Source organism: Prunus avium, chromosome 1 (assembly GCF_965620075.1).
Source record: "Prunus avium chromosome 1, drPruAviu1.hap1.1, whole genome shotgun sequence".
NCBI lineage: Eukaryota > Viridiplantae > Streptophyta > Magnoliopsida > Rosales > Rosaceae > Prunus > Prunus avium.
Genome location: NC_142284.1, coordinates 9945391 through 9968916, shown reverse-complemented (window position 1 = coordinate 9968916; position 23526 = coordinate 9945391). Strand labels below are relative to the sequence as shown.

The following is a 23526-nucleotide window of genomic DNA, read 5'->3' as shown; positions in this document are numbered from 1 at the left end:
GTATTCGGATCAACTACCCCTCCTTAGTTAATCTGATTCCTAATTTTGAGGGGATGTGATTATGGATTTTGAGGTGGGACTCACCCATTTTTTCATTCTTAATTGAAAGTAAACGCATGAGAAGTCAGGAATGAAAATCATTCATTTTCTTTCCATACCCACTACTGATATGTAAACATGCCTCAAGTGTACTGCCCCTGAAGGAGGGGTATGTTTCCACGTAGTGGTTGGCACTTTAACCTAACATAATAAGACAAATTTAACAACTATTAAAACAGGTAATTGCGAACACGGTATTTCCAAAACACACTAAAATGTACTCTTTAATTGTAAAGCTAAATATTTTTCAGTTTGCCTCTTCTCTGAAGAGATAATAGACAATCTGATTGTTCATAATAAACATGCATATACACAAATATAAAAATAAATAAATTTAGGGTATGTTTGATACCCATTTCATTTTCACTTTTTATTTTCACTTTCTTTTTAAAACTGAAAACTGAAAATATCGTTTTCAGTTTTAAAAAAAGTGAAATCTAGTTTTCAAAATCACCCTTATTTTTGAAAGAGTGTTGCTAAACGAATCCTAAAATTAATTGAGTAAATCCTATGATCTAAATACACCCTAATATTTTAATCAATGGTCCTTAAGATTTAAAAATATTTAAAATATATTATATTATTTTAAAGCCATACAAAAAATTTGATGGAAACTAATAGTAGGGACCATTTTGATGTGTGGAGGGTGGTAACCTTAAAGACTATTAGTGTCACACACAAAAAGGGATAAAATGTGATAAATTTCGCAAACTTCATATACTATTGTTTACATAATTAAAAAGAGGCCCTAGCTAGCTAGCTACAAACCTCATTGAGTGATCATCACTCTTCTTCTTCACTGGGGGCCGAGTCGGTTTCTTCACTGGAGTCGACTTGTTTGTGGAGCGTGTTGCCGAAGTCGAAAATTCCAACCCGGTCAGATTTGTTGGCCTTAATTATGTTGCCAACCATGCTGAAGGCATTGCCGCTTCTGCTCTTCTTCTTTTTTTTCTTATTACGTTTCTCTTTCTTGGGCTTGAGAGCGGCATGATTTTTGGATCTCTTTATTTCTGGGGACTTCGAGCTGCTGCTGCTGTTTTGGTGGTCGACGGTTACTTTAGAATCAGAAGTGTCTTCAGAAACTGGTTGCTTGGGATGACCAGTTGTACTGGGAGCTCCCTTGGGAACAAGGCGGCCTGTAGACATTTTTTTCCACCTTGATTGGGTCAATAACTTGGCAACTCAAGTTGATATCTGATAAGGTCTATATTTTCCACGCGTGTTTTAGGCTTTTGATATTAAATTCGTAGCAAGTGTGAAGTCGTCTCCGGAACCTTAAAGTCTTCACGAAAGCTCGTCGTGGTAGGATTTTGGAAGGACCCCGTTGTTTCTCCTCCACACAATTATTCTTCAATAATGCTGAGAGAGAGAGAGAGAGAGAGAGAGAGAGAGAGAGAGAGAGAGAGAGAGAGAGAGAGAGAGAGAGAGAGAAAGAGAGAGCGTGTGTGTGGGTACAGTCGACGATAGGGATGGGAGGTTGTGGGGTGGTTTTGGTGGTCTTTCTTTAGCCATCTTTTTTGGGTCTGAGGGTTTAGTCTTCTTTTAATAATCCAAAAAAAAAAAAAAATTCACTCTCGTGTGGAAAACCTGTGTTTTAGCCCCCGTCAACATAAACGGAAGAGTAGGAATTTCTCTTTTTCTAAAGAGACTTAATAAAATAAGAGCAATGTATTCGCAAGGTGTTATGCAAATGTGACTAGCATTTTTTATAAAATAAACCTTCATCATCTGAACATGAGAAAATAGGGCTGGGAGGTAGGGACCTCCATTACCTGCTACTTGTGAACACCACTAACGTATTCGACCTCTCTATGTCACTTTTCTTATCTACTCTTTACTTTAAACGAATGAAATTTCAGTTCACCAAATAAAAGGACTCTAATTTCAGGATCGGGGTTTGCTTTTCTTGGGCTTCGTTTCAGGCCCAACAGGAAATATATGTTGCATGGGTAGGCTTTTTTTTTCTTTCTTTTTTTTCCTTTTGGGTTGATGCATTGGTAGTTAGGGCTATTCTCTGGTGGGAACGTCATTTTGCGAACCTCTAAATCAGAACACCGTTGGATCAAATCTAACGGATGATAAGAAGCAAGTGTAACTGAAAGTGGGTAAAACCATACCACTGGAACGTGGCTTCCTCCCTCCAAAACAAACGCATTGTGCTCTTGAAGACCACAATATCTCCCTCCAAAAAAAGTTCTGTTTCTCTGTCTTTATTTGTCTCTCTCTCTCTCTCTCTCTCTCTCTCTCTCTCAAAGAACATGGTTTTCTTCTTTTTTCTGATTTGCTATTTTGTTTGAGGAAAGAGAGCTGTTCAGTTTTCTGGTTTGGTGATTCAAATAATACAAAGCAAGGTATTATCCTGATGAGCACATGCACTGTAATTCATTTTCTGTTTTCATTTTTCTGGTTTGATGATTGTGTTCTGTGCACTTGTGAAGACTTGAGGACCCATCTGGTACCAAAAAAACTGGTGCGCGTAACACCTTGATAGAATCGTTGAGCACAGTCGAAACTAGCATTGACTTGGAGGAAAAAGTGTTGGAGCAAATCGGAAACTAGAGTCGTCGTTTGAAAGTGTTGGAGCAAACTGGAAACTAGCGTTGAGTTCGAATAGTTGAGAAGACGAAGATCAAATTTGTTTGGGGTTGTCGCTTCAAATCGACGACAATATCATATTTGTTGAAATTTAAAAGCTCAAAATCAATTACGAGGTAAGCCTTTATTTATACTTGAGAAAATGTTTTGACCAAATATATGAGCATAATTTACGCTAGTTTGGATGTAGGTTGTTTAAAGTTTCAGTAGAGACTTCAAAAGGCCTCCTGGGTGTAGCATTTATATTCAGTAATAGGTTCATAGATTATTTCGTTTCAGACTCCACGATTTACTAATGTTGCATAGTCTAGTTGATATTTGTGGAAAATTTGAAGATCAAAATCACTTATGAGGTAATTGATATCTTGTATTTGTTAATTTTGGTATCCTGGAGGAAATGTTTTTACCGAATATATTTGCATAATTTACGTTATTTTGGATGTCGGTTGTTTAATATTTCACTAGAGACTCCAAAAGGCTTCGTAGATATAGCACTTGTATTCACTAATAGTTCATAGCTTATTTCGTTTTATACTTCATTATTTACTAATGTTTGATAGTCTATTTGATATTTGGTGAAAATTTGAAGATCAAAATCACTTACGAGGTAACTGATATCCAGTAATTGTTAATTTGAGTATATGGACATAATTTACGCTAGTTTGGATGTAGGTTGTTTAAGGTTTCACTAGTGACTCCAAACAGCTTCGTAGGTGAAGCACGTGCATTCACTAATGGTTCGTAGCTTATTTCGTTTCAGACTCGATTATTTACTAATGTTTGATAGTCTATTTGATATTTGTTGAAATTTTGATATTTCTGTGTTTATAATATTGTGGTTAATATACATTTGAATGCTCTTTAAACGCATGTGGCAATATTATTATGATGATGATATGATTTTCAAGGTTAAATTGCAAGAATTGTGAAATGGAGTCTGAAGCAGAGGTGAAACAGGAAGTTAGTGTGGAGTTCAAACCAAAACTAGGACTTGAATTTGATTCCCTTGAGGATGCGTTGAAGCTGTATGATCTGTATGCACTAAAAGCAGGATAATATTCACTGAGAAACTCTTTTGTATCATGGCATCATTGTGTATCATGCTTGTTGCATATTTCAGGCTGTCTATGAGGATTATGTATCATTATGGTTATCGTTATGCACCCTACAACACATATTCAACATCACTGTATCAAAACATTGTTTAGAAGATTGGATTTTCCGAAGAGCCAAGAAGAAGGCGGAGAAGAGGAGGAGTTGAAGAGATTTGTGTGGGGTTTTAGAGATATATCTGGCACATGCCCCACCCTAAAAATGTCAAAATAGTATCAGGAGAGTATCACAAAGGTATCATAAGGATGGTTTCTGGTTTCGACAGAACAAGTAAGAAATGTCGAGAATGAGAATAGCACAAAGATGTTTTCTGGTTTCCTTTCTTGTTATTACTTTCTATTTCTCATGATACATTTATACAAGTGTTATTAATTACACAACTTCTATCTGGGATTCCTCCATGAAACAAGGTCTCCATTAGACAAGGAGAGAAAGTCTTCCATGAAACAAGTATTCCATGAGACAAGTAGAAAAGGTGTAGGGAAAGTGTCCTCCATGAATTAAGGAGGGAAAGGTTTGGTCAAGTGTAGGGACTTATGTTTGGTCTTGGTGTTTCACATGACGACAACTCACATGATGACAACTCTTAAGTCATAGGATTCTTCATATGCTAACAAAAAAAAGGGGATTATGAATTTTATGAAAACAAATATAATCATAATCATATTACACATGGCACAACAAGAGATTAAAATCAAATCATATCAGTGTTTGTGACATAATATGTATATTAAAATTCCAAAATATGATAAACTGTTGATAATCTTTTCAGTCATTTATGACACTTTACATTTTTACTAAGGAGAATCTAGGGAGAAAATTAAGTAAAATTACATTTATGACACTCTACACTTTCCAAAACATGATTATCTTCAAATAAATACGCGAAAATATAGGGAGAAAATTTACGGTGTTTTTTTTAATCATTTTTTGTGAATTTTGTCAGTTAAACAAAAAAAAAAGAAAAAAAAAGATGACATGTGGTGCTGCAAGAGGAAGAAAATTGAAACTTTGATAAACTATTTGAATTTTTTTATGTGTAAAAATTATATTTTAAAGCTTAAAAGATAAAGAAAATGTCATAATGAGTTTGTGAGAATTTATGGTGATTGTGATTTTTGAAACTTAAACTATGAGGTGTGAAAACAAGATTTTGACTTTGGGAAATTTGAAGTAATAATTAGAGGAAGAGTTGTTGTAAAGTAGTGATCAATACTTTGTAAACCACTTTTTGGACTTGGGATACGAAGTATTGATGTTGAGAAATATGTATGTAATTTTTTGTTGTTGTATTTTTTCCATTTATTTTAATATTTTAAACGATTTTACAACAAAATATGATTAAAATATAACAAACGTAACACATGTCAGCACAAGGAGAGCCTAGCATCCCATCCATTTCCATGTGTCGGCAAGGTAAGCCGCCACCTGGCATCTCATCCAATTAACTATTTCTTTTTACTTCAAAATTGATTTAAAAATCGTTTATAATTCAAAAAATTCCCAAAAAATAATGTCGGGATTGGTATGACATTTTCTTCGAGCACGTACGTCAAATTTCGCCAGTGAATTCAAATTTTGATTCGATCCTTATGTGATCAAACAAACAATAGCTTAGGGTTTACAAAATATAGTTATGTTTTTATTTGCATCATTCACATTTAGGGATGACCCCCAAATTTTAATTTTAAAACAATTGTAAACCACTTTTTGGACTTGGGATACAAGTATTGGTGCTGAGAAATATGTATGTATATTTTTTGTATTTTTTTCATTTATTGTTATATTTTAAACAATTTTACAACAAAATATGATTAAAATATAACAAATATGACACGTGTCAGCAAAAGGTGAGCCCAACATCCCATCCACTTCCACGTGTCAGCAAGGGATGCCGCCACCTGGCATCTCATGCAATTAACTATTTCTTTTTACTTTAAAATTGATTTAAAATGGTAGAGTTTAGTGGTTAGGGGTTAGGGTTTGGGGTTTAGGGTTTTCATATGACAAACTTTTCATGCTATATATATGTGTGTGTTTTTATGCTATCAAAACATAATAACTTGGGATGGGTATTAAATAATATTCTGAATGTTTGTTGTAATTTTCTAATTTTCTAATTTATTTATTGTGAATTTTTGAAGTTAAATCATAAATAAAAAGAGTGTATATGATAGAATGTTTTGATTTGTCTGTGAACAAAGTTGAGTTTTTATCATTGAGCTTGTATTTTTATAATTCAGAATTAGAATTTTGGAGCTTTAAGGAGAAGAGAATATATGAATTTTCGGTGTATTTTTATGATTTTTAATTTTTTATTATGAATTTTAGAGCACCCTGTGAGTATTTCTCATGTGTGGCCTTATAAGATGATAACACGTGTCATGTTTTTGTAATTTATTGTGTTTTATCTTAAACAATTCTTAAAAAATTATATAAAAATCAGAAAAATATACTACAAATTGCTACAAATTTCTTATGACACAACATTCGATTATGGAGATCTAAAATTATGATTTCATATATTTAAATTAATGAGAATCATTTGATAAAAGAAACAAGAGTGTATGTGAAAGAATGTTTTGATTCATATCTATGAACAAAGTTGAGTGGTTATTATTGATTTGCATTTTTATAATTTAGAATTAGCATTTTGGAGCTTTAAGGAGAAGAGAATATCACAAGATGTTCATAGGAATTTTCTATGTTTTTTTTTTAAATTTATTTATTATGAATTTTAGAAATTAAATTATAGAGAAATAATATGAAATGTAATAGATTGACACGTGGCAGAGTCTTGGACATTGATTTCTCCTTCCTTTTTTTTCGCTGCCGCTCTTTTTTTTGGGCGAAATTCTATTTTCGCGCTACCCATCTTGTTCCCCTCATCCTAAAAAAATTGACGCTTCTTTTCTCTTTTCAACCCCAAATTGAAACCACTTCCCTCCTCCTCTCTCCTTATATCTTTTCCAGACCCACTATATGCTCTCCCTCTCCCTCTCCTCATCTCTCTCTCTCTCTCTCTGTGGCTACATGCTCCAAGAAGAAGTATGATTGCTTTGTAAGTATCCATTTCAAGAATTCAATCTCTTATTTCGTATTTGGGTTTCAAGTTTTATTTTTATTTTTGCAGAATCTAGGTTGGTTTGTCTACTTTCTCCCTCTTCGTTCCAGTAACCCTCTCACTCATGGTTTGTATCAATTCCTAAATGCCAATTTGTTTTTTCTTTACATGTTTCTTGATTAATTTTTCTGTATTTGTTCTGAAAAAATGGGTATATTGTTGTTGGTTCATTGTATCTAGTTCACGATTTTGATAAATTTTCAACCATCTTAAGTAAGGTAATTGTACAGATTGATGGTAGAAAAAGTAGCAGATCTTGATAGTCCTTGAAAGTTTGTGAATCTCCTTTGTTTGATTGTGTTGTGAATTTTTTTTTTCCGGATAAGATGTGCTATGATTCTTTAGTGGCAGTATTATATGAGGAGAGGGTCTTGCAAATTTGGCACTTCTTGTAAGTTTCACCATCCTAAGCAGGGAGGAAGCTCTGGTTGCCTGCAAATTTGGTAACTATTATGTTGGTAAAAAAAACCATAAAAGAAAGGCTGATTTTCAACTCCCAAAAAACAGGCCACGTGCATGCTAAAGAAACCATAATGATGTTGCCCATCATTACACCTTGTCTCCCACCAAAGACATCATTAATACAAAAAATATTCCTCCACTAAAGAGGAAACCCAAGGCGCCGAAATTAATGACCATGCATGCATATTCCATACATTCATCCATGTGCTTTGCAAAGGGAAAAATACCAGCCGCATATCTTGACTTCACACTAAAGAGGGATTTCCAACAGATGTTGGGACATCGGAGGTTAACAACCACTTTCATACATTAAAATCATTTTCTTGTTCAATTTTATTCGAACTCATCGTTTCATTTACTTGTGTTATGTTGCTGGCTCATCTGCTTTGTTTTTTAAATTTTTGTTAAAATTTGCTAAACAGAGTATCAGAAGAAAGGTTTTTGGTTTCAATTATATGTCCTTTGTATTACTTACAACATAATGGTTGTTGCATCCAAGTTTTTCCATGCATGAATGCAAGATAAGGGTTTTGTAGTATGAAAACAACTTGTGAGAGCACATTGTTTAATATGGAGCACAGAACTATTGCTTTAGGTGTGAATTCCCAACTTAGCACGTAATGAATGTCTCCATCCGCTTTGGGTGTCTCCATTTTTTGGGCATCGTATTACACTATTAGAAATGCATTTTCATTTTTTTCTACAAGCTTAAAAATGGAGGCAAATCCTCCACCACATGCACATCAACTTTTAGATCCAAATTTTCATAACCAAGATTGGAGCTTAATGGAGCATAATGGAACAACTGACTGACACAGCAGAATGCCGGTTGATACTCTATTGACTGCGTTCGACTTCAAAAAATGGTTTCAGCTTCTCAGATTACTTTGGAGCATGTTTGAGTGTGTTTATCTGTTTCCCAATGGATTCACTATGGCTTCAACACAAGTACAGGCTAGTTTATGTCAATTTTAGATTAACCTTCAGTATCAGATATGAACATACATAAGTCTCACAAACGATTCAGACCAAAAAAAAAAGTCTCACAAACGATTGATTAAAATTCATCATGTGAAAATGTAACGATAACTACTCAAATGCAGGGTCCGTGCATTAAATCAAAGTCTTGCAAAAAATGCCTTTGTCGTATTAGGCTGCACAATACGTTCACTATTCTGCGTCTTCTAGGTAGGGTGCATATTCTCAGTAACTGAAGCAGCCACATCTGTTTCAAAAGATGATGAGCTACAACAACAACAAAATATCGTTAAAATCCTATGAATTCCTTGTGGCATTTTGTTATCTTTTAAGTTGAAAATATAATTTTTAAATATAAAAAATTCAAATAATTTCTGAAAGTTCTATACTAACAATAATACCATGTTGAACATTATTACTCTCCCTTACAACAACTCTTTCTCCAATTATTACTTCAAATTTCCCAACTTCAAAATTTTATTTTCACACATCATAGTCGAAGATAATGTGCCATGGTGATGGCTCCCCTTACTAGTAAAGGAACTGGAAGGGAGGTGCTATCAGTACTGCTCTTGTTATCATTGGCAGATATCAATAAGTTTCTATAAATTTTTGGTGCATTTTTCTGATTTTTCATCATTTTTTTGTGTGAATTTTTTAAGTTTAAGATACAAAAATGAACCTGTGATGACACGTATTGCTACATGATACTGACACATGTCAAAAACTCTGATGATGCACCAATCTGACACTGCTATGTGTCATTCTCTTTAATTTATTAGTATTTTCCAATGCTTTAACTTCCAAAAATCATAATAAATTTATACAAAATTAGACACATTCACCAAAAAATCCTACAAACTTCTAATCACATTTCCTTCATCTTTTAAGCCTTAAAATATAATTTTGACATATACAAATTTCAAATAATTTCTCAAAGTCAAGTTTATTTCTATACTACCAATACTACTATGTTGACCACCATTACTCTCCCTTACAACAACTCTTCCTCCAATTATTACTTCAAATTTCCCAAAGTTAAAATTTTAGTTTCACAAATCATAGTTGAAGCTACCTTTTAGGATACTTATGAATGCCAAGAAGCCATCAATAATTTGTCAACAACAGGTGAATAGATTATCACTCTAGTCTATTTTATCAGTAATAACACGTGCATAATTTGTCAATATTGTATCAATAACCCATCAATAGTGTATCAGAAACCATTAGATTTATTAATCCAACTCCAACTGTACTAAAGGCTATAATGGAGCACGCTAACCATTTTGAGCTCAAAGTGAAGGACCAAAAGAAGGAGAGTTTGCAGTAGGAAGGCCTTGACCTCTGTGACAATACAAATAAAAGAAACGTAGGATCAACTGTCAACCTTATATCCAAAATCACCAGTATCCACAAACATACATGTACCCAAAAAAATTAGCATAAAATTTATGAAAAAACAATCAATAAGGAGAGGGACATACATTGCAGTGCAGCAAAGGAATCAGCCGATTTGAGAAAAGATGTGCCAAAGTCTCTGTTCTATTTTTTTAAGAAAACAGAAAACCTGTACACATCACAGTTTTAGATTGAGGCTTAAACTAGAAATAGAAAAACTCAAACACTACCCAAACATGAACAATATATCAAAATTACATAACAAACTAAATTAACAATTAGAAAACTAAAGGGATATGGTGGTGGTGGAGACAGCTTAGGTGGTCAAACCTGTTAAAACTTAAAACTGAATACAGATACAAAGTCATCAAATTGATGGAGAAACAAAACGTAAAAATGGCATAATTCACATTTTGCCAATACTTTTGTGCTAAGTTAGAGATAGTGTTTTCTCACCTTACAGCCATGTTTCTTAAGCTTTGAATTATCAGCAAAATATTGCATATTTATCTCATAATACTGCCCCATATCAACAAAATGCCCTTATTCATCTCATCTGTTGCCCAAGTCACATCGATAGTGAATAATTAAATGCATTTCCTGGCAGATACAAAGGAAACGGAGAAAAAGCAAAAAAGAAATATTGGTTCAGAAACTTACACAGAGCATTCTCTTTGTTGCCAAGTTTCAATCAAATGGGTTTCTGTAATTTCCATTAACATAAGACAGTTGGTAGGAAGTTGGAAGGTAAAGTCATCACAAACACCAAGAGATCTGATTCTCATCTCTTGTTACAACAACAAATCACAAACAACAGGACATCTGATTTAGAATCTCATAAACAATTGAGGAACAAACGCATATCCACATATAATCACTAATATTTCTATGTAAATCGAAAATATATAGAAAAAGATAATGATTTCGCATATAATTTACAATTAAATACACAAATATTTTAACCCTAAATCAAATTAGGGATATATAAATTGATTTTTCAAAAATTATAGAAAATAATTCTAGGAGGACGAAGGACATTTGTTACCTATGGAATAGAGGAAGGTTTGACGGCGAGAGAGACCAGTCGAAAGACAGAGCCGGCGAGAGAGAGATGGAGAGACAGTCAGGGTTTCCTAAATGTGAATGATGAAATTGCACGGGCAAAACTCAGTGTAGGTTCGCATTAAAAAACCAACAACTGAACTGAAAAGTGCCTAATTTGATCAAAAAATGGAACTTCAAGGGAATTTGACAGTCATAATTTACAGATAATTATACAATTAAATACCGAAAATATATACAAAAAAATAATGATTTTCACAGATAATTTACAATTAAATACCCAAACATTTTAACCCTAAATCAAATTAGGGACATAGAAATTGAATTTTCAAAAAACATAGAAAATAATAATAAGTGAAGGAAGGACAGTTGTTACCTATGGATCCATGGAGGAAGGGAGGCTCCCATGGAGAGAGAGCGCGAGACCGAGCGAACCAGAGAGAGAGAGAGAGACATCAAGAAAGAGAGCGCCGGCGAGAAAGAGAGCCGTCGAGGCCAAAACTAGTCTACGGAAAAACATATTACGATCCCAAACAACAACAAAAGCTCACTGAAACAGCAAAATACAGTAACAGATCCAAGTAACAGGGAAACAGGCCCAAGACAGAGCCAAGGCCCCTCACTTTACCTCCCACACTGGCGGGCAAGGAAGGCAGTCGTGAGAGAGAAAGAACACAAAAAATTAAAATTAGGATTTTATGAAATATATTTGAAGGTTAGAATTCTAAAAACTTAAAGATTTTCTTGGGATTCATAGATGTCTGAGGAGGCGATGTCGGTGTATGGGTACTATGTGCGTGGAGGAGGTGAAGGAGATGGGAAAAACGTGAACAGTAACTGTTATCAACCCTAACCTAATCGCCACTCACAGAGAGAATAAACAGGTGAGGTGAGAGAGAGGAGAATTTGTCTGAGAGGAAAAAGAGGGAGTCCGAAAAAAATAGGCGCGATTAGATGGAAAAAGGCGGGATTAGAAAAGGCGTGCCAGGATACGTGCCTTAAGGGGAAGTGCAGCGTACCCATTTCTATTGTAAGCTCTCTTTTTCTTTCCAGCCGTTGAGATTACTTTGATGGCTGAGATGAAGCAGCAAATAGGGGTTCGCAAAAAGGAGTTCCCACCTGAGCCGCGGCGTTGGTAGTTATTATGGCTGATTTTCGGACGGATTGGATCAGAATCAAGACATGCCAATTCCAATCCAAAAAACATTCGGAATGAAAATTCTATTCTAATTCCATTTCAAAAAGTTTCGAAATTTCAATATTCATTCCAACATGGAAAACTCATAATTTTCTTACATATTTCGGAATTTTATAGGACAATTTCATAAACTAGTTCAAAATTCTAAACATGCCCAACTATTTGAAGGATTAAAATTAATAGATATTTATAAAAATACCCAATCCTAGACATGTATTTATAAAAATACCCAAGCACTATTTAAACATAGAAACATACCCAAAATGAGTTTTGGGTATGTGTGTAATGATGGGTTTTGGGTATGTTTATAAATGGGTTTTGAGTGTGTGTAATGATGAGTTTTGGGTATGTTTATAAAGTGTTTTGGGTGTTGGGTATTTTTATAATTTTAGCCCCCATTTTGGGTATTTTAGTGAAACTCCCTAAAATTAACTCAAAATTGAAAATCATACCGTAAGCTTGGTAAACTATTATATGCCAGTACTTAGATGTTGTTATCCTTTATAAAAGAACTTATCTATGTCTATTTGGTCATCAAATTATATTTAGTTCAACATGAAATTAGTAATTGTGTGTAATCTAAGCTTGAAACCCCAATATATTTCGGAATCTTTAGATTCATTCCGATCCAATTTATTTCGGAATTTTCAGATTTCGAAACTTTCGAATGTCGAAATTCATTTGGACTTGCCAAAATAAAAAAATTTCGGAACAGAATCGGATTTTCCAATCCAACTTACTCCCCTAGTATAGAGAGTAGGGGCAGCAGAACTTTTGGCACCCAGTATTGCATGGGGGCCTTGATCCCTAGTTCTAAAGCCTACAAGTGGTCACTCCAACCCATGGCTTTATAACTAGTTAGCATTCTCACCTTGGATGCATATCTTGGTACGTAACTTGGGAGTCCTTTAGCTTAAATTTATATATACAATCTACGGAAATCCCAAGTGTCCTGAAAGTTCTTTATTTTTATTTTTAGTATCTGGCTTTTGGGAAGGCTTTCAACCGAGCTCTTCAATTTGGTTAAGTAAAGGTTAGAGGCTTAGAGATCTCTTGTTGTCCGGTGTGCTTGAAGTTAATTAAACAAAATGCCAGAAACCACGATCTGGAAGGATATCCCAAGTGAGTTACTCCACACAATTCGTCTCCAATAATGCTAGACTTTCGTATCATTTGGTATATAGAATTTGACAAACCCCAATGCGTTAGGGGAGTTTATATCGGAAATGAAGCAGGCGGAGACGTCAACTTTTCAAATTATTACTTGATAGATCTTTCAACTGAAACCCAAAATAACATATATGTAAGCATATATATAATAAACTAATTTAAAACAAACCAATTCCTTCTATACAAAGACTCTAGGCCTAACCCTTACGTGTACAGAGTACAGACTAATGCCCTTCAAGGCCTTGACCTTCTTCTCCCCAGCTTTCGACTCACGTCGATGATGAGTGCCATACTTGTTGCCAATTAACTTTCCATGCTTCTTCCTCTCAACATTACTAGGGCTCAAGTCTTGACAAGTACAATAATTGATACCAATATTGAAAGCTCCATTACGATCCCCTTTGTTTCAGCTAACTCGATTGCCGCACACTTTATAAGATGTCTTGTGAGTGTCATAAGTGTTAGCGAGAGATATCCTATTCTATTAGGATATTATTTTATTTATTTCCTTTTATATACATATTATGTAATTAGGATTCCACTTGTTTTCCCAGTTTGACCCTACTAGGGTTTGTAACTTTGTATTATAAATACCTCCATTCGAAGAATGAAATACATCTGAAAATATTCTACCATATTGTTTGACTTGGTATCAGAGCCAGGTTTCTGCTGACCTATGTGTGTTGTGCCCACCCGTGTTCTACTGTGTGCCCTAATTTCTTTTAGGGTTCTTGTGCCTGTGCCTTTGCCGTGTTCCGATGTGTGCTCTGTCGTGTTCGTGCCTCTACTGTGTTCGTGCATCTGCCTCTACTGTGTTTGTGCCTCTGTTGTCTTCGTGCATCTGCCATATTTGTGTCTGTGCTGTGTTCTGTTGTATACTCTGCGTGATTTGTTGAGTTTCTGCTACAATCATGGGTGATAATTCCATTGTTGGTGCTGCTGCTGCTTCTGCAAATTTGCGTGTTTCTGACTCTATTCCAAGTACTAGCTCCAATACTTGGATAATTGACACTGGTGCTTCTGATCATATGACTTATGATGCTAAATTTTTTGATGAGTTGTCTAGTAAAACCCGTGACCCATACATAACTAGTGCTAATGGTTTGCCCTCTCCAATTACTGGCGAAGGCACCATTTCTCTCACCCCAACTCTGTCCTTGTCTCGTGCGTTATTAGTTCCCAATATCCATTGTAACTTGTTATCTGTTGGTCGCTTACTTGATACACTTAATGCTTATGCTACTTTCTATCCTACTCATTGCTCTTTTCAGGATCTCAAGACTCACGAAGTGATTGGGCATGGTAAACGGATAGGGGGGTTGTATTATTTGATATTACCTTCTGCACCAGTTCGTGATCGTGTCGTTAATACTGTTCAACGTTGCGGTGTCAAAGACAAACAGCAAATTTGGTTATGGCATCGTCGCTTGGGACACCCGTCATTTGGCTACCTTAAGCGTCTGTTTCCATCTTTATTCCGCTTCTGTGATGGGTCTAGTTTCAAATGTGAGACTTGTGTAATGGCCAAGAGTCACCTTACTGTTTTTCCCTTAAGTAATAATAAAGCTGCTTTGCCTTTTGAGTTAGTCCATTCTGATGTATGGGGTCCTGCTCGTGTGACTTCTCATGGTTTCCGTTGGTTTGTTACGTTTATTGATGACTGCACTCGCTTAACATGGGTGTATTTGATGAAGAATAAACTTGATGTTGCCTCTATTCTCCCTGATTTTTGTGCCATGGTGTCTACTCAGTTTCATGATCATGTTTAAGTATTTCGGACCGATAATGGCGGTGAATATGTGAATCATACCTTGAACCAATTCTTTCGTGATCACGGTATCATTCACCAAACTACCACTCCATTCACTCCTCAACAGAATGGCGTGTCTGAAAGGAAGAATCGTCAGTTACTTGAAGTTGCCCGCTCTCTTATGTTGGATATGTCTGTTCCCCATCATCTTTGGGGACATAGTGTCTTGGCCGCGGCCTACTTGATTAACCGTACTCCTAGTCGGGTTCTTGATTTCAAGACTCCACTTGATGTGTTGTGTGCCCATACTCCTCCGGTTTCGGTCTCTAAGTTATCTCCGAAGGTGTTTGGGTGTGTTGCTTATGTTCATGTCTACTCCCATCAACGGAGTAAACTTGATCCTTGTGCTCTCCGTTGCATCTTTATTGACTATTCTACTACTCAGAAGGGTTATAAGTGCTATCACCCGCCTACTCAGAAGGTACATATTACTTTGGATGTTACCTTTCATGAAGAAGTACCTTATTATGTTTCCCCCTCCTCTTCAATTCAGGGGGAGATGGGGAGTAAATTGAAGAGTTTCGGAGTAGAAAATATGGAAGATATTGGACCTGAAGAAGGAATTTCTGGCAAACAGGAAGCGACCGGTCGAATGGAGGAAACGACCGGTCGCGAACAAATCTGCCTGGATACGACCGGTCGCATAGAAGTGAGCGACCGGTCGCTAACGAATCTGCCTGAAAGCAACCGGTTACACATAGGAAACGACCGGTCGCCTGCCTCAATGAGCGACGACAATGACGATACGAGTGACGCGACCGGTCGCCAGGAATGTCACGACCGGTCACCCGGTGATATTTTGAAATTTTTCGAGCCTCTCTCAGAAGGACATAACAATGATACTAGCGACTCTCGTACATATGAAATTGATACAGGACCCCCCTCTGCCCTGCCACTGCCCCAATCAACTCGTGATAATGAGGTACTTTCTAGTAATGTGTCTACTTATTCATTGCCCCCACGCACTACCCGTGGGAAACCTAAAGTACAATATTCTCCTGATATACATGCCAAGTCCAAATATCTCATTAACCATTATATGTCAACTCATCGTTTATCTAAGTCATATGCATAATATTTGTGTCAATTATCTAGTGTATGTGTGCCAACTAAGTTGCAGGATGCTCTATCTAATCAAAACTGGGTAGATGCAATGCATATTGAGATGGAAGCCTTGAACAAGAATGCTACTTGAGAGTTAGTTCCTTTACCAAAAGGAAAAAAGGCAGTTGGGTGCAGATGGGTGTTTACTTTGAAGCATAAGGCTGATGGTTCTATTGACCGTTACAAGGCAAGATTGGTAGCAAAAGGGTATACTCAGACCTATGAAGTGGATTACACGGAGACTTTCGCTCCAGTAGCCAAGCTCAACACTGTACGCGTACTCTTGTCCTTAGCTGCTAATCATGATTGGCCGCTGTTACAATTTGATGTCAAGAATGCATTTCTCAATGGTGACCTCAAAGAAGAAATATACATGGATCCTCTGCCGGGTATCCTTGTGACCTCTAAGGAGGGTATGGTGTGCAAGCTACGGAAATCATTGTATGGATTAAAGCAGTCTCCAAGAGCTTGGTTCGGGAGGTTTGCTGCAGCTATGAGGAAATCTGGGTATGTACAAAGTAACTCGGATCATACTTTGTTTCTGAAACGTCGCAGAGGTAAATTGACAACTTTAATAATTTATGTTGATGATATGATTGTAACTGGAGATGATCAGGTAGAAATACAGAGTCTTCAGAAATATCTTGCATCTGAATTTGAGATGAAATCATTAGGTGACTTGAAATACTTTCTTGGGATTGAAGTTGCCAGATCTAAGCATGGTATTTTTCTGTCCCAAAGAAAGTATGTTTTGGACTTGCTTGCAGAAACTGGAATGTTGGATTGTAAACCTATTGATACTCCAAGTGAACAGAATCACAAGTTGGGGTTGTATCATGATCAAGCTCCTACTGATAAGGAGCGCTATCAAAGGCTTGTGGGAAAATTAATTTATTTGGCTCATACACGTCCTGATATTGCGTATGCAGTAAGTGTAGTGAGTCAGTTTATGCACTCACCTAGTGAAGATCATATGGGTGCCGTGACACGTATTTTGAGATACCTCAAAGGGACTCCTGGCAAGGGGTTAATGTTTTCCAAGTATGGTCATACAGATGTGGAAGGGTAAACAGATGCTGATTGGGCTGGTTCAGTTACAGATAGGCGCTCGACATCTGGGTATTTTATGTTTGTTGGTGGCAATCTTGTTACGTGGAGGAGCAAGAAACAAAAGGTGGTGTCTCGGTCTAGTGCTGAGGCCAAATATCGGAGAATGGCCCATGGTGTTTCTGAATTACTATAGTTGAGGAGATTGTTGAGAGACCTTGGTTTTGGGCCTAAGAAACCCATGGATTTATATTGTGACATACGGCTGCGATTGCAATTGCTCATAACCCTGTACAACATGATCGTACAAAGCATGTGGAAGTTGATCGAAATTTCATTAGAGAAAAGTTGGATGCAGAGATTGTTTCTTTTCCGTTCATCCGTTCTGAGTACCAGTTAGCCGATGTTCTTACGAAAGCTGTTTCTACAAGTATCTTTCTCAACTCGCTTGACAAGTTGAGCATGCGTGACGTCTTTGCTCCAACTTGAGGGGGAGTGTTAGCGAGAGATATCCTATTCTATTAGGATATTATTTTATTTATTTTCTTTTATATAGATATTATGTAATTAGGATTCCCCTTGTTTTCCCAGTTTGACCCTACTAGGATTTGTAACCTTGTATTATAAATACCTCCTTTCGAAGAATGAAATACATCTGAAAATATTCTACCATATTATTTGACTATTATTTGACTATAAGGCCTGCTTTTCTTCTTGAGCTTCGTTTTAGGCACAGCATCATGTTCAGGAGGGCGCTGTGACATTGTGTAGTTATAGACAGTAGGAGCATGCTTTGATAGATAACCATAGAGTGCAGGAGATGGAGAGTGATATTGATCATGAAATCCATATAATGGACGGCCAGGAACAGAAGCTGCTGCATGATGAGGGTAAGTATTATAACATCGATTGGGAACTGGTGCAGGAGGATTAATACCTGCATAAGGAAATACAGGAGGACTACTAGTAAACCAGTTGGTGTAATGCAATATTGGCACAAAGCATGCGTACAACTGACGGGAGGGTTCCATTTAGTTTGCTGGCTATGTTTGACATGCGTACAATAAAGAGACTTGCTCTAACCTTACAAAAGCTTTGGCACTAGACTATGTTTGACTTAGGTGGCGTTTGGCCCCGTTTAAATTTTTAAAAAAGCAGCTTTAATAAAAATTTGGCATGAGTTGGGTGTTTGGTAAACCCAAAAAAACACGCTTATTTTAAAAACACCCATCATTAAAAGCAGAAACTCAAAGTCGCCAATACCCAGCTTTCAAAAGCTGCTTAAAAAAAGAGCCGGTTTTCTCATTAATGAAAGTTTTATTATTCCAATAATACCCCTAAATATTTCACAAAATGACAACGTTTATCCCTCTATAATCTCGCGACCTTCACACTCTCTGACCTTCACTCTCACAGACTGCTCTTCTCACTGTTCTTCTTCTTCCTCCCCCTGCATCTCAAAATTCCATCTCAATTAAGGAAGTTAATTGCTAACAACAATCAGCTACTCATCAGTGAGTTCATCTTCCCATTACATTTATGATTTTTGGGTTTATATATGTTATGAAATTAGGTTTTTTTGTTTGGTTTCTATGAGATTGGGGGCTTTGTGTTCTTGGGGCTTTAGGGGGAAGACACGGGAGAGATAGAGAGACAGAGAGACAGAGAGAGAGTTTTGCTCCTAGTTTTGTACTGGGTTTGTCTCTCCTTGCTTTTTGGCAAGGTTCCTCCCTAGTTTGGTCTAGGTTTTTCAATTGGCCTTTGGGTCAGATACTTCTCGCTCTGTTTCTGTTTCTCTGAAACATATCTGTCCTATATGCTTTTTTTTCTCTAGATTACCCAACCATCATTGTTCATAGATTTATTACTCATTGTGTAGTTTGGTACGGTTCCAAAATCTCAAGAACAAAAGTAATCAAATAATTAATGGATTTCATCACTTTAGTGTATTTTTGCTATTGTTATTCTTCAGTGATTCTTCAATGTAATTTGGTTGTTGCCGCTGTTACTCATAAGCCTCTACGGTGAAGTGGTTGAGCAGAGACTTATATTTGGGCTGCGGGTTGGGTAGTAGAACTAGAATCTCACTGATATTGATGGTTTGCAATCATATATATATATATATAGCCCAAGTCAAGTCCCGTGTTGATTTTTCCATTGTCCTAACCTTGTTGTCTTCAAGCTCAAAGATAATTCCTTTGAACTACAAGAAAAGAGTGAAGAAGCCATTAGCTCCAGATCTGGTGGCTTCTCTTTTCTCAAGAATGAAAAGAAAAAAAAAAATCCTATTCTTTGAAACTGCTATTCCATCTAAGCTGTCGTCCATTGTTGTGTTAGAAGATTTTTGGTAAATAAAGCTTTTAATTTTTAGTGGTCATAGTTTCAAGTTCTTCCTTATTATTATTTTTTGTTAGTGTCGGTGGACTTTATTATTGTGTTAGAAGAATTTTGATTGGGTAATGGTTTCAAGTTCTTCCTTTTAGTTATATTTTTTGTGTTGGTGGAAATATTGGCTAAGACTTTATGTTATCTTTGTCTCCTCGGGTGAGAATAGGCTAGCTAGTTCCTCAAGTAATATATGTTAAAGATTAGGAAAATTATATAGTTCTTGTTCTTATGTCAATTGTGAAGGTGATCAATTTATTTTCATGTGTGGATTCGTCTTCTTGTTGGTTTTCTTTCATGAATCATTAGGATAACTCCATGCTTGGACTCTTTGTCTGTTGTTGAGATTGAGAAGTGGGTTTAAGGAAGTTTTCTTGGGAGTTGTTATCATTTTCAAACATATACCATATAGTGGATAATATAGATGAATATTCATATCTGTACGAAAAGGAAAGTTTGCTATTTTTATGCTTTCAGTATAATGTATATTGCGACAATTATTTGCTATTATCTATTTCTCATACTCAACACATATTTCTTTAGTAAGGATGGGAAAGAATGTGGGAAGTTCATCAAAAGCTCCAGCTACATGGAATAACCACAATGACACTTCATAATTATATAAGGAGGCATGCCCAACGTGATAGACATTTTGATGCTTCAAATGATATCTTAAGTGAAGAGATAGGTGAGGATGTTGATGTGCAACAAGAACTTCATAGTCTTCATGACAATGGAACACAAGAGATGGAAGCATTGAGAAATAGCATCGCTACAAATTTAATGAATGCATCTAATTAGCTTTTTTTTATATTGTAGTGATCTATTTGGGCATGTTAAAATTGAACAATTTTTGTATATTTGGTATGCTAACCCTCTACAAAGCCCTCAAAACACATTGTTATTATTAATATAACAATATTTAGAACTATTTTTGTTACAATATTAATTTATAATTTATGGTAATATATGTGTGCTAATTGTAGATTACAATTTTTTATTACAAAAAAGTGTAAATTAAAAAAAGAAAACAAATTTATGTAGTGAAGTTTGTTTTCTTTTTTTAAAGTAGAAAAAGAATGAAGAAAAAAACAAACAGTTTCATCATCATGCCCTTTTCGGTCATTATACATACTAAAAGCACTTCTGAAAAAAATTTACCAAACACTTTGACAACTCACAGCAGTTTTTCACATTCGGTTTACCAAACGCCTAGCTGCTTTTTTTCACAGCTGATTATTTTCGCAGCACAGCAGAAGCAACTTTTTTTAAAAGCACAGCAATGCCAAACTAGCCCTTAAAATGGGATTTAAAAGCTGCATAGATCTCAAACAGTGACTTATTATGGCGTAGTTTAATTTACACAAACACAGGTAAGAGTTGTTTGCTTTGTGCAACTGTAGCCTAATATTTACTGCTCTCAGTCTCAGAACATTAAAGTAAACAAACCAAAGCAAGCTGATCACCTGCTTCCACTCTTAGGGTTTTGGAGCAGAGTGTCCATCTGTTCCGCAGCTCATGTTCCAGAAATCAACCTCATATTCAAGCACACGCAGGAATGTTACTTCAACTTTGCTCACTGCATCTTCCGAAACCTTCACCAGAGGCACGCTGCCTGAAGCCGCCTTCTCCAACTGCCGGTCAGCTATGTTTCGTAGAGAAGAGCAGTAGCGACCAAACCCATCATTGCCCCATCTCTGGCAAGCCTCTTGTAGCTCTATTGGGGTTTTGGACCCCTCTTCCAGGCAATGGGCAAAGCTCTCTTGATACACAGCTTCAATGGCCCAAAAGGCTGCCATGGCCACAGTATAATCAACCTCTGGCCTCATTAATTCCTCTAGAAATCTGTAAAAACACCACTCCAATTAATACTAATATTTACATAAAAAATATCCTAAATTTTCAATCCCAACTATGTATCATTTTGTTAACGGGTGATTTAGCACGGCCCTAGAGGGTATATGGTCAATCACACACATTACACAGATTTAGAGTGGTTCACCCATGAATAGGGCTACGTCCACTATAGAGCTTGGTATTTATTATAAATGAGTATTACATTATACATAGAGAGAGGCTTGAGAGCCTGAATACAAGAGGAAGAGGGAGAGCTTGGGTGTCTCCGGATATGCGCATGGAGAGGAGAGTTGGAGCCCTTGCTGGAGAGGGGTCTCTTCCTTTATATAGGCAGGAGAGGAGGGCCACTTGCCGTTGTTTAATGGGCAAGTGGCAAAGGCATAGGTCAGCCTCAATGGAGAATGAGCTGGGCACGTGGGGAAGGCATGGGTCATCCTCAGTGGAGTATGGGCTGAGCACGTGGGGAAGGCATGGGCTGTCAGGAGACAGGGGGTAGTGGCCTGGTGAAATGTCAGGACGCACGTGGTGATCTGTTATCAAAGGTGTGCGTGGTGGTCTGCACATGGCTGAGGCAGTAGGAGTTGGCTAGCACATATTGCTCGGGTATGACATATTGTTCGGGTATGACATTTCGGCTAGGCCATCTTGGTTTAGGCAATATTGAAACGGGTAGGACATTTTGGGTAAGCCATATTGGCTAGGCAATATTGAAATGGGTAAGACATTTCAGGTAGGCCATATTGGCTAGGCAATATCTGGTAAGCCATTCTTGGTGGGCTATTTCTGGTAGGACAGTTCTGGTAGGACATTTCTAGTACTAACCAGATATGTATAACAACACATTTGTTTGTTCCTTCCTTACCCACTCAACTTCATTCCCCTTTCACATGTCACATCATTTGGTGAACAAACTTATAGAAAATAAAATTGGAGAAAACAAAATTGAGAAAATCTTGCATGCCATAATGGACCAGGGAAGGAGGACTACTTGGTACATATAAATACTCACCATGGCCTAAACCCAACATAGTTTTTGAATACAAACGATAATCTAAACTACTTTAAATTAGATTAATTTAGAGAGAAGGGTATTGACATAAGACACCTTACTAATTAATGACTGCTTGCTAAATGCTGAGCAAGTAATTTTGAGTTTAATTAAAAGAAGATGGTAGTTAATTACCCGCAGTAATCTTGTGTTGGTTTTTCAGGGGCAACTTGAGAGAGGTCAACACCCCATTTGGAAGCCTCTTGCTTGAACCATGCAATCTCATCATTCAGAGAACCCAAACCACTCAATATCACTTCCGTATCACCACTACTCTCATCACCTTTCTTATAAGCCTTTATTAGCACACTCGCTACAAAAGGCACAAACGCCCTAACAAATATGTAGTCTTGCCCCTGCAGCCACACCAAGCATTTTAAAATTAAATTACAAAAACAAAACAAAACAAAATAAAATAAAATAAACTAATTGCAATTTCTAAACGCTGTTCGGAGAAATTGGAAAAATGAAACGACACCGTTACGTCGTAATTAAATTAACCACGTTTAATGCGTGCGGCTTGCTTACCAGCCATCGTTTGAAGGCGGAAAGATCGACGGTGCCATCACGAATGCTGAGGATAAAAGGGTGTCGGGTGGCTCCTATGTAGATCAGACGGTGCTTCTTCACCCACGTGTCGGTCATCCCATCATACGGCACCCCAGGCTTCGACTTCCCATCCATTTTCTGCGGCTTCGATCTCTCTCCCCTTTCCTTGCGTGCTCTCTCTGTTTGACCGTTCCAGTGAGTAGGGCTCGTCAATGGGCCGGGCCGGGCTAGCCCGGCCCAAATTTAATGGGCTTGGGCCGGGCCGGGCCGGGCTTTAAAGAGGAGAGAGAAAATATCGGGCCGGGTCGGGCTGGGCTTTTTTAGAAAATTCAAAGCCCAAGCCCAGCCCATGAGTCGGGCTTGAAATAGCCCATCGGGCCGGGCCGGGCTAAGCCCAACGGGCCGGGCCGAAATGGGCCTAAACTTCGCTTCAAATATACTCAATTATTCGCTTTGGATGCCTTCAATTATTCGCTTTGGATGCCTTCAATTATTCGCTTTCCCTCAATTATTCCCTTCCACTGTGA

The 23526-nt window shown here is 36.9% G+C and overlaps 1 protein-coding gene and 5 long non-coding RNA genes across 15 annotated transcripts; 3 read left to right on the top strand and 3 right to left on the bottom strand.

Moving 5' to 3' along the window:
* Positions 1–124: 124 nt before the first annotated feature.
* On the bottom strand, positions 125–1306 carry LOC148297257 (uncharacterized). Its single transcript, XR_015835832.1, has 2 exons — positions 868–1306; positions 125–240 (listed from the first exon to the last, which is right to left on the bottom strand). It is a non-coding gene; the product is annotated as an uncharacterized LOC148297257 (long non-coding RNA).
* A 793-nt stretch (positions 1307–2099) lies between these two features.
* Positions 2100–3878, top strand: LOC148297256 (uncharacterized). Of its 2 annotated transcripts, none has more exons than XR_015836605.1 (3): positions 2100–2450; positions 2538–2810; positions 3603–3878. It is a non-coding gene; the product is annotated as an uncharacterized LOC148297256 (long non-coding RNA). The 2 variants fall into 2 exon arrangements; XR_015836606.1 differs by having other exon boundaries at positions 3367–3878.
* Positions 3879–6731: 2853 nt separating this feature from the next.
* On the top strand, positions 6732–7309 carry LOC148297255 (uncharacterized). The gene is made up of 2 exons (XR_015833093.1): positions 6732–6868; positions 6941–7309. It is a non-coding gene; the product is annotated as an uncharacterized LOC148297255 (long non-coding RNA).
* Positions 7310–8267: 958 nt separating this feature from the next.
* On the bottom strand, positions 8268–11955 carry LOC148297254 (uncharacterized). Of its 6 annotated transcripts, XR_015833089.1 has the most exons (7): positions 11208–11942; positions 10815–10902; positions 10430–10556; positions 10226–10325; positions 9856–9938; positions 9654–9715; positions 8268–8638 (listed from the first exon to the last, which is right to left on the bottom strand). It is a non-coding gene; the product is annotated as an uncharacterized LOC148297254 (long non-coding RNA). The 6 variants fall into 6 exon arrangements; XR_015833088.1 differs by having other exon boundaries at positions 10226–10556; positions 11208–11944; XR_015833092.1 differs by having other exon boundaries at positions 9856–10556; positions 10815–10983; positions 11208–11955.
* Positions 11956–17835: 5880 nt separating this feature from the next.
* Positions 17836–23195, bottom strand: LOC110771158 (heme oxygenase-like, multi-helical). 4 transcript variants are annotated; one of them, XM_021975418.2, is made up of 4 exons: positions 22979–23195; positions 22586–22806; positions 21012–21390; positions 17836–18097 (listed from the first exon to the last, which is right to left on the bottom strand). In XM_021975418.2, the coding sequence occupies exons 1-3, from the start codon at positions 23132–23134 to the stop codon at positions 21024–21026; spliced, it is 744 nt and encodes a 247-aa protein (XP_021831110.2). In that variant the 5' UTR covers positions 23135–23195; the 3' UTR covers positions 17836–18097; positions 21012–21023. The 4 variants fall into 4 exon arrangements, with proteins under 4 accessions (XP_021831110.2, XP_021831111.2, XP_021831112.2 ...); XM_021975419.2 differs by having other exon boundaries at positions 17836–18037; XM_021975420.2 differs by having other exon boundaries at positions 17836–18034.
* On the top strand, positions 18393–20476 carry LOC148297253 (uncharacterized). Its single transcript, XR_015833032.1, has 2 exons — positions 18393–18674; positions 20089–20476. It is a non-coding gene; the product is annotated as an uncharacterized LOC148297253 (long non-coding RNA).
* Positions 23196–23526: the final 331 nt, after the last annotated feature.